The 15,466-nt window shown below is 44.2% G+C and overlaps 1 protein-coding gene across 2 annotated transcripts in view; it reads left to right on the top strand.

Moving 5' to 3' along the window:
- Nucleotides 1–15,466, top strand: part of LOC135513056 (transforming growth factor beta receptor type 3-like) — a 166,616-nt gene that overhangs the window by 74,188 nt on the left and 76,962 nt on the right. For both annotated transcript variants that reach the window (XM_064935716.1, XM_064935715.1), the window contains one exon: nt 11,599–11,736. In XM_064935716.1, the coding sequence (XP_064791788.1) occupies nt 11,599–11,736 (138 nt within the window). The remainder of the gene's footprint in view (nt 1–11,598; nt 11,737–15,466) is intronic.

The raw sequence follows: 15,466 nt of genomic DNA, 5'->3' as shown, positions 1-15,466 counted from the left end.
CAGCTGCTCCAACTAACTGTGTTTCTGTTGTAACAAAGTGCCTGCTGATTTCATGCTGAAGTTGATTGACCATTATTATCATTTGCCAGGGGAGAGAGGGATGTAGAATATTTTGATAGATTAGTGTTACTGGCCGGCTAATTGAAAGGATGTTTTGAGTTAGCACTGAGTCACTGAGGACTTTCAGACACATAATTAGTTCTGTCAATAAAGGAAAACACCCGGTTCCTGGTTTTTGCAGCCAGGGCTGCTGAAAGCTGGTGTTGTATGTGTGTGTGTAAGTGGGTCCCTGTGCGTGTGATAGTGTCAGGTCTGACTGACTGGATGGAGGTGTAGAGAGAGGTCTCTGACAGCTGTGTTGTAGCACTGGGTTACAGACAGCTTATTACCAAGGGGCTGTGCATACATTGGTTATGAACATTTCACTCTACTATGCTGGGGTATTATGCAAGCTTGGTCGCAAAACATCATTTACTTGGGCCTGAAAGGTCATGCAATTGTGTTCAGAATTGCTGTTTCAGGCGGCTGGCCAAATGCCTTAAATCATGGTGTAGTTATTATTGTCTGACGGTGTGGTATGTCTCACTTGGAATATGTTTTCGTCATACCATAATACTGTAGATATCCACAGCCTTGTGTCTGTTTACAGCAGTTGGATCCTCCTCTCCTTGCGTGTTGTATTGGCATTTGTTTCTTATGTAGTAATTAACTTAGAGTTTTGTATTTAATGGAATCTTTTCCTTGTTTATGTCCATATGCTCTGACCAGTCACGGTATGCCGCCTGGGACTGGCCTAGCGTGCCGGGGCTGGCAGCAGCTGTGATCATGTGAGGGTTGTGTGAGGGGTTTGATGTTACCGTAACGTGATAGGTCCAGACAAGCCCCAGTCCCTGGCCAGTCACTAGTATGGCTACGTCTCAAATGACACATATTTTCTACATAGCACACTAGTTTTGACCAGAGCCCAGGACCACCTAGGCTCTGGTCAAAATGTGTACACTATATAGGGAATAGGGTGCCATTTGGGACACAACCCATGTGTCGTGGGCCTGGCTATGACTGTAAAGGACCCCGGTCCCCCAAATCCCTGCACCAGCCTCCCCATCATCAATCAAGCTGGACTTCCAGGATCTCCATAGGGCCTCTAGTCTGCACAGGTTCTTCTGGAGGGTGCGTGGCAGTCCCAACTCCCAGGTCCAGGGCCACCTGATAATAGCTAGTAGTGCTGAATGATTAAGTTAAATGTAGTTTAAAATGATTTTTTTTTTACAACTGACCAACATCTGTTCAATTATTTTAATTCCAATTTCTTTCGGGTTTTTTCTGTGAGATCAATGCTCACATTGCGCAGTTTCTCTAGAGATAAATCAGATCCAGCCTGAACTGTGCGATCTAGTAGGGAGTTGTAGTTTCCAACAGGCCAATATTCTACATAGTAATTAATGCGCAACAGATTATGGTCATTGTCATCTACTTGTCCAGTCTGTGTTTATTTTATGCCTGCTACAGAAGAGAGAATAATGTGTCACTGTGAGGTGACATCGAGAGCAGCTGTTGCCTCACGAGGTGTCTCTACCTGAGAATACATGATCTAAGTGATTGATAGTTGTTATTCGGCAGTCATAAAAGTATGCCTTATTTACTTTAAAGAACTACAAAATGTAGATTTTTTGTCAGACAGCACAGACAGCAGCTCTGTACAGATGAGATGATGACTTGAATGAAATAATAAAGTCATCAAATAAAACAAATGTAAAATACACAACAGCTGAAATATTGTATTAAAGTAAAGTAATGAGAATAAATGACGGTTAATAATTGATAAGCAGTAATTGGCATCACTACCATCATGGGACTTTTATTAATAGTTTTATTCTGTGTTGTTACATCATTTAACCCACATAACGCATAGTGCATTTCATGTTATTATTTTCTAATAATCTGACCAAAACCTAAAAAAATCACAAATTACTTAGCACTACTATCTGGGCTTTGATCACTGAGGCCTTTGGTCCATTTCTCTTCACATCCTCCATGGGTTCCGGGCCCTGGGCCCTGCCTGCTGTGACATCTAAATCACATTACCGCAGGCTGAGGAGTGCAGAGTGACAATGGTTCTGGATGGAATGAATCTCAGTCTCTCTGTGGGCAGATAGAGACACACAGTATCTGCTGCTCAGCTCTCCTCTGTCCTCTACACATCTGGCTGGTAAGAGTAGGAGAGGGGATGGGGAGTTGGCACTGGGACTGGCAGTGGGGACTGGGATTGGCACTAGGAGTGGGGACTGGGAGTGTGGACTGGGACTGGTAGTGGGGACTGGGACTGGCAGTGGGAGTGGGGACTGGCATTGGGGACTGGGAGTGGGAGTGGGGACTGGGACTGGCAGTGGGAGTGGGAGTCTAGACTGGGATTGGTACTAGGAGTGGGGACTGGGAGTGTGGACTGGGACTGGCAGTGGGGACTGGGACTGGTAGTGGGAGTGGGGACTTGCATTGGGGACTGGGACTGGCAGTGGGAGTGGGAGTGGAGACTGGCAGTGGGAGTGGGGACTGGGAGTCTAGACTGGGATTGGGGACTGGGAGTGGGGACTAGGACTGGCAGTGGGAGTGGGGGCTGGCAGTGGGAGTGGGGACTGGCAGTGGGAGTGGGGAGTGGGACTGGCAGTGGGAGTGGGAACTGGCAGTGGGACTGGGGACTGGGACTGGCAGTGGGGACTGGGAGTCTAGACTGGGATTGGCACTGGGAGTGGGGACTGGGAGTGTGGATTAGGACTGGCAGTGGGAGTGGGGACTGGCAGTGGGAGTGGGGACTGGGACTGGCAGTGGGAGTGGGGACTGGCAGTGGGAGTGGGGACTGCGAATGGGGAGTGGGACTGGCAGTGGGAGTGGGGACTGGGACTGGCAGTGTGAGTGGGGACTGGCAGTGGGAGTGGGGACTGGGAGTGGGAATGGGAAAGTGTCTGTGAGTTCCAGTGCATCCACAGCTGATAGATTGATATCACATTAACTCCCCCTTCCCACATTATACGTGTGAAAGATCATGAGTTGATGCATTCCTCAGTTGATCTATAATGTCTGGAAGTTGACTGGCTAAATGGCCTCACAGGTCTTGTTCAGGTATTTCTACGTCAGTGACCCTCCCATGGGCGCATTCAGTCTGACATGAGAGAGTGTCTCACAACACTGTTAATCTTATTATTTCACACTCTCTGGCACTACTTTTTCTTAACCTTTGCCATTTTGTTTCTGCGCAACTATGTTTATGCCTTTTCTTTCAGGTGACTCACTTTTGGAATTGTTTCTGTCTGCTCCTAAAATTCCACAACTCTCCCCCTTTCTCTTTATTTCTCTCTCTCTCGATCTCTCTCTCTCGCTGCTCAAAGCCAAGGCCTCTGGAGCCAGCTGTATATGAGAGCAGGTATGATTGTATCTGAGTTGCCTTGCGTTAGGTTATTCTCCCAGGAGGGATGGAGAGGCTTTTTCCAGATTCTGGACAGAGGGGGAGGTTTAAGTAGATTAGATGCTCATCTACAATTTTCCACAAGGACAAACATGAAGAAAGGGGTGAGAAAGAATGAGGGAGAGAAGCTATGCGAGACATGCTTGTGGGGCTTTCGTCTCACTTGTTGTGTGACTGCGTGCTGTGTGTGTGTGTGTGTGTGTGTGTGTGTGTGTGTGTGTGTGTGTGTGTGTGTGTGTGTAATTGTGTGTGTGTCTGGCTGAGAGTGTCTCTGAGCCAAGCCCCCTTGAAGTTAAGCGTCCTGTAATTTCTTCTATTCGTCTCTCTCAGAGGGCCTTTTTATTATGATTATTGCAGCATTTTTATGGCCCATATAGCTAAATACTCAAATTTGCTCTCCTCCTCCTCTCCCTCTCTTCCCCAGGGCATTATTCCTTTAGATCTGTGGGAGACTATGATCAAGAGGCTTTGAAGCCATGCCTATACTTTCTTTAGTACTAAATCCTCTGTCTCTAATATATTCTAATATGTCTGTCTCTAATATATTCTCTCTGTTGTGTGTCTCTAATATATTCTCTCTGTTGTTTCTCTCTGTAAACTATTATCTTTACTGTGTCTCTCTCTAACATATTCTCTCAGTTGTGTGTGTCTCTCTAATATATTCTCTCTGCTGTGTCTCTCTAATATATTATCTGCTATGTCTCTCTCTAATATATTCTCTCTGTTGTGTCTCTAATATATTCTCTCTGTTTCTCTCTCTAATATATTCTCTCTGCTGTGTCTCTACTATATTCTCTGCTATGTCTCTCTAATATATTATGCTATGTCTCTCTCTAATATATTCTCTCAGTTGTGTGTCTCTCTCTAATATATTATCTGTTATGTCTCTCTCTAATATATTATCTCTGTTGTGTCTCTAATATATTCTCTCTGTTTCTCTCTCTAATATATTATCTCTGCTGTGTCTCTAATATATTCTCTGCTATGTCTCTCTCTAATATATTATAATATGTCTCTCTCTAATATATTCTCTCAGTTGTGTGTCTCTCTCTAATATATTCTCTCTGCTGTGTCTGTAATATATTCTCTCTGCTGTGTCTCTCTCTAGTATATTCTCTCAGTTGTGTGTCTCTCTTTAATATATTCTCTGCTGTGTCTCTCTCTAATATAGTATCCCTGCTGTCTCTCTCTAATATGTTCTTTGTTGTGTCTCTCTCTAATATATTCTCTGCTGTGTCTCTCGAATATATTCTCTCTGCTGTTTCTCTCTCTAATATAGTATACTTAATGTCTCTCTCTCTCTAATGCATTTTCTCTGTTGTGTGTCTCTCTAATATATTCTTTATGCTGTGTCTCTCTCTGATATATTCTCTCTGTTGTGTCTCTCTAATATATTCTCTCCTTAGTGTGTCTAATATATTCTCTCTACTGTGTCTCTGTCTAATATATTCACTCTGCTGTGTGTCTCTCTCTCTAATATACTATATCTGCTGTGTCTGTCTCTAATATATTGTATCGGCTGTGTCTCTCTATTCTCTGCTGAGTCTCTCTCTAATATATTCTCTCTGTTGTGTCTCTGTCTAATATAGTCTCTCTGTTTCTCTCTCTAAAATATTCTCTCTGCTGTGTCTCTAATATATTCTCTGCTGTGTCTCTCTAATATATTATCTCTGCTGTGTCTGTCTCTAATATATTATCTTATATATATATTATCTGTCTCTAATATATTATCTCTATTTTTTTCTCTTTGTTGTGTCTAATATATTCTCTGCTGTGTCTCTCTCTAATATATTCTCTGCTGTCTCTCTCTAATATTGTATCTCTGCTGTCTTTAATATATTCTCTGCTGTGTCTCGCTCTAATTTATTATCTTTGCTGTGTTTGTCTCTAATATATTATCTCTGTCTCTAAAATATTCTCTCTACTGTGTCTCTCTCTAATATATTTTCTCTGTCTCTAATATATTATCTGCGGTGTCTCTCTCTAATACATTATCGCTTTCTCTAATATATTATCTGCTGTGTCTCTCTAATATATTATCTCTGCTGTGTCTCTCTCTAATATATTATCGCTTTCTCTAATATATTCTCTCTGCTGTGTCTCTGTCTAATATATTCTCTGCTGTGTCTCTCTCTAATATACTATATCTGCTGTGTCTGTCTTTAATTTATTGTATCTGCTGTGTCTCTCTATTCTCTGCTGTGTCTCTCTCTAATATATTCTCTCTGTTGTATCTCTCTAATATATTCTCTCTGTTGTGTCTGTCTAATATAGTCTCTCTTTTTCTCTCTAATATATTCACTCTGCTGTGTCTCTAATATATTCTCTGCTGTGTCTCTCTCTAATATATTCTCTCTGCTGTGTTTGTCTCTAATATATTATCTGTCTCTATTTTATTTCTTTGCTGTGTCTATAATATATTTTGTGCTGTGTCTCTCTAATATGTTATCTTCTGTCTGTCTTGAATATATTATCTCTGTTGTGTCTAATTTATTATCTCTGTTGTGTGTATTTTTAATATGTTCTCTTCTTTGTGTCTCTGTCTAATATATTCTCTGCTGTTTATCTCTCTAATATATTATATCGGCTGTGTATGAGAGTTCAATTAGGCTAGTTCAGAGGGCAGCAACCTGAGAGAGATTACAAATCAGAGCAGAGTTCCTGCTTTCCAAATGGAGAAAGCTCATAGTCAGACTTAGTGGGATTATCAGCACAGTGAGTGGATAAACAACTAAAACCCTGATAAAAGACACAATCAGAAACATTATAGCTTGGTAATTGTGCAGGAAGAGTCAACAGAGTGATCTGCAATGTTTTGATAACATTGATTCAACAACATCCACAGTAAAGAAAATGATCTCATATTTGCCTTGTGAAGCAACTGAGTGAAATGAAAGGGGGTGGTGGTGTTAATGCACTGTAGCTGACCCTATGCTGACTGTAGCTGACCCTATGCTGACCGTAGCTGACCCTATGCTGACTGTAGCTGACCCTATGCTGACTGTAGCTGACCCTATGCTGACTGTAGCTGCCCCTATGCTGACTGTAGCTGACTGTAGCTGACCCTATGCTGACTGTAGCTGCCCCTATGCTGACTGTAGCTGACCCTATGCTGACTGTAGCTGACCCTATGCTGACTGTAGCTGACCCTATGCTGACTGTAGCTGACCCCATGCTGACCCTATGCTGACTGTAGCTGACCCTATGCTGACTGTAGCTGACCCTATGCTGACCGTAGCTGACCCTATGCTGACTGTAGCTGACCCTATTCTGACTGTAGCTGACCCTATGCTGACTGTAGCTGCCCCTATGCTGACTGTAGCTGCCCCTTTGCTGACTGTAGCTGACTGTAGCTGACCCTATGCTGACTGTAGCTGCCCCTATGCTGACTGTAGCTGACTGTAGCTGACCCTATGCTGACTGTAGCTGACCCTATGCTGACTGTAGCTGACCCTATGCTGACTGTAGCTGACCCCATGCTGACCCTATGCTGACTGTAGCTGACCCTATGCTGACTGTAGCTGACCCTATGCTGACCGTAGCTGACCCTATGCTGACTGTAGCTGACCCCATGCTGACTGTAGCTGACCCTATGCTGACTGTAGCTGACCCTATGCTGACTGTAGCTGCCCCTTTGCTGACTGTAGCTGCCCCTATGCTGACTGTAGCTGACTGTAGCTGACCCTATGCTGACTGTAGCTGCCCCTATGCTGACTGTAGCTGACTGTAGCTGACTAGCTGACCCTATGCTGACTGTAGCTGACCCTATGCTGACTGTAGCTGAACCTATGCTGACTGTAGCTGACCCTATGCTGACTGTAGCTGACCCCATGCTGACCCTATGCTGACTGTAGCTGACCCTATGCTGACTGTAGCTGACCCTATGCTGACTGTAGCTGACCCTATGCTGACTGTAGCTGACTGTAGCTGACCCTATGCTGACTGTAGCTGACCCTATGCTGACTGTAGCTGACTGTAGCTGACCCTATGCTGACTGTAGCTGACCCTATGCTGACTGTAGCTGACTGTAGCTGACCCTATGCTGACTGTAGCTGACTGTAGCTGACCCTATGCTGACTGTAGCTGACCCTATGCTGACCGTAGCTGACCCTATGCTGACTGTAGCTGACCCCATGCTGACTGTAGCTGACCCTATGCTGACTGTAGCTGACTGTAGCTGACCCCATGCTGACCTTATGCTGACTGTAGCTGACCCTATGCTGACTGTAGCTGACTGTAGCTGACCCTATGCTGACTGTAGCTGACCCTATGCTGACTGTAGCTGACTGTAGCTGACCCTATGCTGACTGTAGCTGACTGTAGCTGACCCCATGCTGACTGTAGCTGACCCTATACTGACTGTAGCTGACCCTATGCTGACTGTAGCTGACCCTATGCTGACTGTAGCTGACCCTATGCTGACTGTAGCTGACCCTATGCTGACTGTAGCTGACCCTATGCTGACTGTAGCTGACCCTATGCTGACTGTAGCTGACCCTATGCTGACCGTAGCTGACTGTAGCTGTCTGTAGCTGACCCTATGCTGACTGTAGCTGACCCTATGCTGACTGTAGCTGACCATTTGCTGACTGTAGCTGACCCTATGCTGACCATAGCTGACCCTATGCTGACCGTAGCTGACCATATGCTGACCATAGCTGACCCTATGCTGACCCTATGCTGACTGTAACTGACCCTATGCTGACTGTAGCTGACCCTATGCTGACTGTAGCTGACCATATGCTGACCGCAGCTGACCCTATGCTGACCGTAGCTGACCCTATGCTGACTGTAGCTGCCCCTATGCTGACTGTAGCTGACCCTATGCTGACCCTATGCTGACTGTAGCTGACCCTATGCTGACTGTAGCTGACCCTATGCTGACCGTAGCTGACTGTAGCTGTCTGTAGCTGACCCTATGCTGACTGTAGCTGACCCTATGCTGACTGTAGCTGACCATTTGCTGACTGTAGCTGACCCTATGCTGACCATAGCTGACCCTATGCTGACCGTAGCTGACCATAGCTGACCCTATGCTGACCCTATGCTGACTGTATCTGACCCTATGCTGACTGTAGCTGACCCTATGCTGACTGTAGCTGACCATATGCTGACCGTAGCTGACCCTATGCTGACCGTAGCTGACCCTATGCTGACTGTAGCTGACCCTATGCTGACCGTAGCTGACCCTATGCTGACCCTATGCTGACTGTAGCTGACCCTATGCTGACTGTAGCTGACCCTATGCTGACTAGCTGACCATATGCTGACCGTAGCTGACCATATGCTGACCGTAGCTGACCCTATGCTGACCGTAGCTGACCCTATGCTGACCGTAGCTGACCCTATGCTGACTGTAGCTGACCCTATGCTGACCGTAGCTGACCCTATGCTGACCCTATGCTGACTGTAGCTGACCCCATGCTGACTGTAGCTGACCATATGCTGACCGTAGCTGACCCTATGCTGACTGTAGCTGACCCTATGCTGACTGTAGCTGACCATATGCTGACCGCAGCTGACCCTATGCTGACCGTAGCTGACCCTATGCTGACTGTAGCTGCCCCTATGCTGACTGTAGCTGACCCTATTCTGACCCCCGCACCCCTGTAAAGGTGCAGGTTTCTAATGCTCTGTGTTCCACTGTGTTGCTCCCACACCTTGTGGAAATGGCTCCAATCATAACAGTGCTAATGTCAACAACCTTAAGTTGATATATTCATAAATGTGACAGTCATTTCACTAATCCTGCATTCATCAACTTGCAGTTATTGACATAAACACATATGTAATGCTTATGTACTGATTATGAATGTGTTATGTACAGTATAGGGATTCAATATGTTATGCAGCCCTTATGTAGGTACCTTTCAAACCCTCTGTCTTCTCAGGAAGACAGGATCATTATAGATCATATTATGACATTATTATAAGACATACAGTGGCTTGCGAAAGTATTCACCCCCCTTGGAATTGTTCCTATTTTGTTGCCTTTACAACCTGGAATTAAAATATATTTTTGGGGGGTTTGTATCATTTGATTTACACAACATGCCTACCACCTTGAAGATGCAACATTTTTTGTATTGTGAAACAAACAAGAAATAACACAGAAAAACTGAACTTGAGTGTGCATAACTATTCACCCCCCCCAAAGTCAATACTTTGTAGAGCCACCTTATGCAGCAAATACAGCTGCAAGTCTCTTGGGGTATGTCTCTATAAGCTTGGCACATTGAGCCACTGTTTTTTTTGCCCATTCTTCAAGGCAAAACTGCTCCAGCTCCTTTAAGTTGGATGGGTTCCGCTGGTGGACAGCATTCTTTAAGTCATACCACAGATTCTCAATTGGATTGAGGTCTGGGCTTTGACTAGGCCATTCCTAGGCATTTAAATGTTTCCCTTTAAACCACCCGAGTGTTGCTTTAGAAGTATGCTTCGGTTCATTGTCCTGCTGGAACGGAAACAGGTTTCCCTCAAGAGTTTTCCTCTATTTAGAGCCATCCATCATCCCTTCAATTCTGACTCGTTTCCCAGTCCCTGCCGATGAAAATCACCCCCACAGCATGATGCTGCCACCAGCATCAGGGGATGGAGTTCTCGGGGTGATGAGGGGTGTTGGGTTTGCGCCACACATAGCGTTTTCCTTGATGGCCAAAAGCTCAATTTTAGTCTCACCTGACCAGAGTTCCTTCTTTCATATGTTTGGGGAGTCTCCCACATACCTTTTGGTGAACACCAAACGTGTTTGCTTATTTTTTTCTTTAAGCAATGGTTTTTTTCTGGCCACTCTTCCATAAAGCCCAGCTCTGTGAAGTGTACGGCTTCAAGTGGCCCTATGGACAGATACTCCAATCTCTGCTGTGGATCTTTGCAGCTCCTTCAGGGTTATCTTAGGTCTCTTTGTTGCCTCTCTGATTAATACCCTCCTTAAATTCACCAATTTGGACTATTTTGTGTATGTCCATTACATGAAATCCAAATAAAAATCCATTTAAATTAAAGGTTGTAAAGGTTTAAAGGTTTGTGGTATATGGCTAGGGTTAAAGTGTCACCAACAAAAATGTTAACAATAGGCCTATAGCAAATGCAGCATATGGCATTCATTTTTCACATGTAAATAGCACTTTTCAGTAGTGTTCAAAGCATGGCATTCCATGAGCGCAGCATTTATTTTTCAACTAGAATCAATGAGCCCAGTCAGTCCTCCATGACAATAAAATCATAAACAACAGAGCAGGGCTGGCTAATAAGTCCTTCGTTTTGGGGTCATGCTCAGGTAAAGCAATTAGGCTGATCTATACTCGGGGCTCCAGAGTGGCACAGTGGTCTAAGGCACTGCATCTCAGTGCTAGAGGCGTCACTACAGACACCCTGGCTCAAATCCAGGCTGTATCACAACCAGCCGTGATTGGGAGTCTCATAGGGTGGCGCACAATTGGCCCAGTGTCGTACGGGTTTGGCCATTGTAAATAATCATTTGTTCTTAACTGACTTGCCTAGTTAAATAAAGATAAAATAAAACATATTTCCAAGTCCTATTCTTGAAGATTAAGGGGTATAACATTTACTGGAATTCTGATAGACTTTGGTTTTTAATGTAAAGATATAATTTAATCGTATTATTATATGTAGTAGAAAACGATGGTTTAGAAGAAGACTAAGTACATAAACAACCCATAAAGTAAAATTGAACATCCATATATGGCCAGCTATGTAAATTTTAACATTGATTTATCCTGCAATAGATGTTGTTCAATTGGTAATATACATTTTATCTTCTTCTAATGCCTGTTAATGGGAAAGTAATCTAAAAGTAATGTAATGTAATCAGATTATGTTAATGAGTTTCGGGAATCCAAAAGTTACGTTACTAATTACATTTAGAAAGTAACCTACCCAACCCTGTATATCCCGACTATGGGCTGTTCTTACGCAAGACGCAACAAGGAGTACCTGGATACAGCCCTTAGCTGGGGTATATTGGCCATATACCACAAACCCCCGAGATGCCTTATCGCTATTATAAACTGGTTACCAACACGTTGTGTCGTGATTTTGGCCATACACCACAGCTCCTCAGGCCTTATTGCTTAATTATAGTCCTCTAACCTTCTGTGTTGTTACCCTGTTCCCAGGTGGAGCTGAATCTGAAGCCAATCCAGTCCCTGCTGGTTCACCAGAAGCCCCTGGTGTTTGTGCTAAACTCCCCCCAGCCTGTGGTCTGGGACATCAGGACAGAGAAACTAGCCCTTGGCATTAAACACACCTTCCATGTGAGTCCAGCTCCAACTAAGTTCCTTACAAACACTCCCCTTATTACTCCTACCAAACATATCTTCCATTTGGGTCCAGATCGGATCTGTCTATCTGTCTATCTGTCTATCTGTCTATCTGTCTCTCTGTCTCTCTGTCTCTCTGTCTCTCTGTCTCTCTGTCTCTCTATCTCTCTCTATCTCTCTCTATCTCTCTCTATCTCTCTCTACGAAGTCCCTTTGTCTTACTTTCCTTACTCCCATGTCTTCATTTCCCTGATACCATTCTTTATTAACATTCAGGCGTGAGATGTTTGAAAACCTGTGCTATGTCACAGTCTAGATGTAAAGAGTTTTCAGCTATTGGTTACAGATGAATCATGATAGCATACAGTCTATGGACAACAACAACCAAACATGCACACACACTGCAGCCAACGTGAGTAAAGCATTTAAACGTGTTATCCCTCGCAGGGCTGCCGGCCCAGACAGCATCCCTAGCCACGTCCTCAGAGCATGCGCAGACCAGGTGGCTGGTGTATTTGCGGACATATTCAATCAATCCTTATCCCAGTCTGTTGTTCCCACATGCCACAATTGATCCAGTTCCCAAGAAGGCTAAGGTAACTGAGCTAAATGACTATCGCCCCGTAGCACTCACCTCCGTCATCATGAAGTGCTACGTCATCATATCACCTCCACCCTACCTGACACGCTAGACCCATTTCCGATTTGCTTACCGCCCCAATAGGTCCACAGATGACGCAACCACACTGCACACTGCCCTAACCCATCTGGACAAGAGGAATACATATGTAAGAATGCTGTTCATCGATTACAGCTCAGCATTTAACACGATAGTACCCTCCAAACTTGTCATTAAGCTCCACAGTAGTGGCGAAGGTGGAAAGTTTTAAGTTCCTCGGCGTACACATCACGGACAAACTGAAATGGTCCACCCACACAAACAGCGTGGTGAAGAAGGCGCAACAGCGCCTCATCAACCTCGGGAGGCTGAAGATATTCGGCTTGTCACCAAAATAAGTCACAAACTTTTACATATGCACAATCGAGAACATCTTGTCTCTTGTATGGCAACTGCTCCGCCCACAACCGTTAGGCTCTCCAGAGGGTAGTGAGGTCTGCACAACGCATCACCGGGGTCAAACTACCTGCTCTCCAGGACACCTACACCACCCAATGTCACAGGAAGGCCAAAAAGATCATCAAGGACAACAACCACCTGAGCCACTGCCTGTTCACCCCGCTATCATCCAGAAGACGAGGTCAGTACATGTGCATCAAAGCTGGGACCGAGAGACTGAAAAACAGCTTCTATCTCAAGGCCATCAGACTGTTAAACAGCCATCACTAACATTGAGTGGCTGCTGCCAACATACTGACTCAATCTCTAGCCACTTTAATAATAAAAAATTGGATGTAATAAATCTATCACTAGTCACTTTAAACTATGCCACTTTATATAATGTTTACATACCCTACATTACTCATCTCATATGTACGTATATACTGTACTCTATACCATCTACTGCATCTTGCCTATTCCATTCGGCCATCACTCATTCATATATTGATATGTACATGTTCTTAATCATTCCTTTACACTTGTGTGTATAAGGTAGTTGTTGTGAAATTGTTAGATTACTTGTTAGATATTACTGCATGGTTGGAACTAGAAGCACAAGCATTTCGCTACACTCGCATTAACATCTGCTAACCATGTGTATGTGACAAATCAAATTTGATTTGACACAGGCACACAGGCACGCACAGACACGCACCCTCCCACATGTCCTGTGGCGAGACGTTAATGTCTGTATGGCAGTAGTTAGTGTGTAATGTGCAGCAGTGGTTTACCCATGGGTACAGGCTCTTCTTTACACTGTGCAGACACTCACACTTTCCACATCCTCTCGCTGTAAACTCTAATAATCAGTGACAAACCTATACCACTTTGATGACTAACGCATCACTGCTTTAGGACATCATTGATATCAACCCTCAAGTGATTAGGAGACTGGTTTACCTGACAAATGATGGGATATAGGTTGGCATGTACTTTATGCTTAGCCTAGTCCCAGATCTGTTTGTGCTGTCTTGCCAACAGCTACGGTCATAGTCACACCAGGGTCGGTGAGCTTGGTTGGCACTGGAACAACATTATTGTTTTCCAGTCTGACTGATAATCCCTCCCATCTTCCATCCCTTCCATCACGAAAACACGCACACCTTACAGTGGGGTATCACATGAGAACATCTGAGAGAAATGAGAACAACAGGCCTACATGTACATGGTTTAACTTCAACATGCTGCTCTACACTGTAAGCCTGTCTGGATCTGTACACTCAACACCTACATTTCCATATATGCTGTGAAAACTTTCATGTAGCTTGCGGTTCTTTTGAAATAATCATTGTCAAATGTGAGTTAACACCATAGCATTCTGCAAGAATTGCATTCATACTCCATATTATTTCCAGATGTGGTGGTTATGTGTTCTCATTGCATGCAAAACATCCTACCATGAAAACCAGAGCCCATACAGATGCATGGGCACACCCACATAAATGCACACACAACACACATGCACGCATTCATGCATGAACACACACACAAACAGACACTCATTGATGCACACCGCACACGCACAGGGTCTTTCAAAAATATATTAAGCCATCTTTATTTTGATCACTGAGAGAGCTGAGCTTCAGCAATAAAGCCACAACCTAAATCCTTTACGGTTAAAACATTTTACATTTATAACAGATATAGCCAAATGCAGTCTCTCAGAGAGAGGCTTAGCCTGAAATCCGACCTTCGGCAATGAGAAGAGCAAGATCTCCGTCATCACCTCTGTGTTGAGTGGGATTATTGTGGTCATGTGAAGCTACCTAGCTGACGTGCAAACATCCATCCACTTTGAGCAGAGAAACCATTATTTAGCCATATCACAGACCAGACCTGGGTTCAAACACTATTTGAAATCATTTCAAATACATCAGCTGGGCTTGATTGAGTTTGCCAGGCACAATGGAACCAATAGAATAGGTGCAAAAGTGAAAACCCTTCCCATCTGTCGCTCCAGGCAGGCAAAAGCAAATGCTAAAATAATTAGAAATATTTTAAATAGTATTTGAACCCAGGTATACAACAGACCCATCTGTCTTAACCACAGACTCAGGTTTCACTCGGACACCCCTAGAGTGAATACATCACACAGCATAACAACCTACATACCAGGCTCCCTTTTTAATTGAGTTATTTCCTGTACTAAGTTGCAATATTTCCATGTCAGATTGACGTAGTTTATTCAGATGAATGTGTATCCAGGCTGCTTCTGTTTTTAGAGCTGTAATTCTACATGCAGTTAGAGCCAGTCTTCTCGGGGGCTGTTCCCCAAATGGAAACATATTACCTATACGTAGTCTGGGCTCTGATCAAAAGTAGTACACTATATGGGAATAAGGTGTAATTTGGTACGCGGTCTTGGAGGGAGCCATTAGCAGGTCAACAGAGTCTCCTCATCAGACATATAACAGCTGACAACAGTCATGAAGCCCAGCCCACAGCCTACAGTACAGTACTAGGCTTTATGCTGTAGTGTATCTAACGTGTATATCTTACACTGTTACCCCAGGAAATCTTAAGTTTTATTACATACAGCCGGGAGGAACTATTGGAGCAACGTCAACTTACCAACATTACGACCAGGAATACGACTTTCCCGAA

This window comes from Oncorhynchus masou, chromosome 24, assembly GCF_036934945.1.
Source record: "Oncorhynchus masou masou isolate Uvic2021 chromosome 24, UVic_Omas_1.1, whole genome shotgun sequence".
Classification (NCBI taxonomy): Eukaryota; Metazoa; Chordata; class Actinopteri; order Salmoniformes; family Salmonidae; genus Oncorhynchus; species Oncorhynchus masou.
Note: the sequence above shows the minus strand (reverse complement) of the source record. Positions and strands in the feature narration are given on the sequence as shown.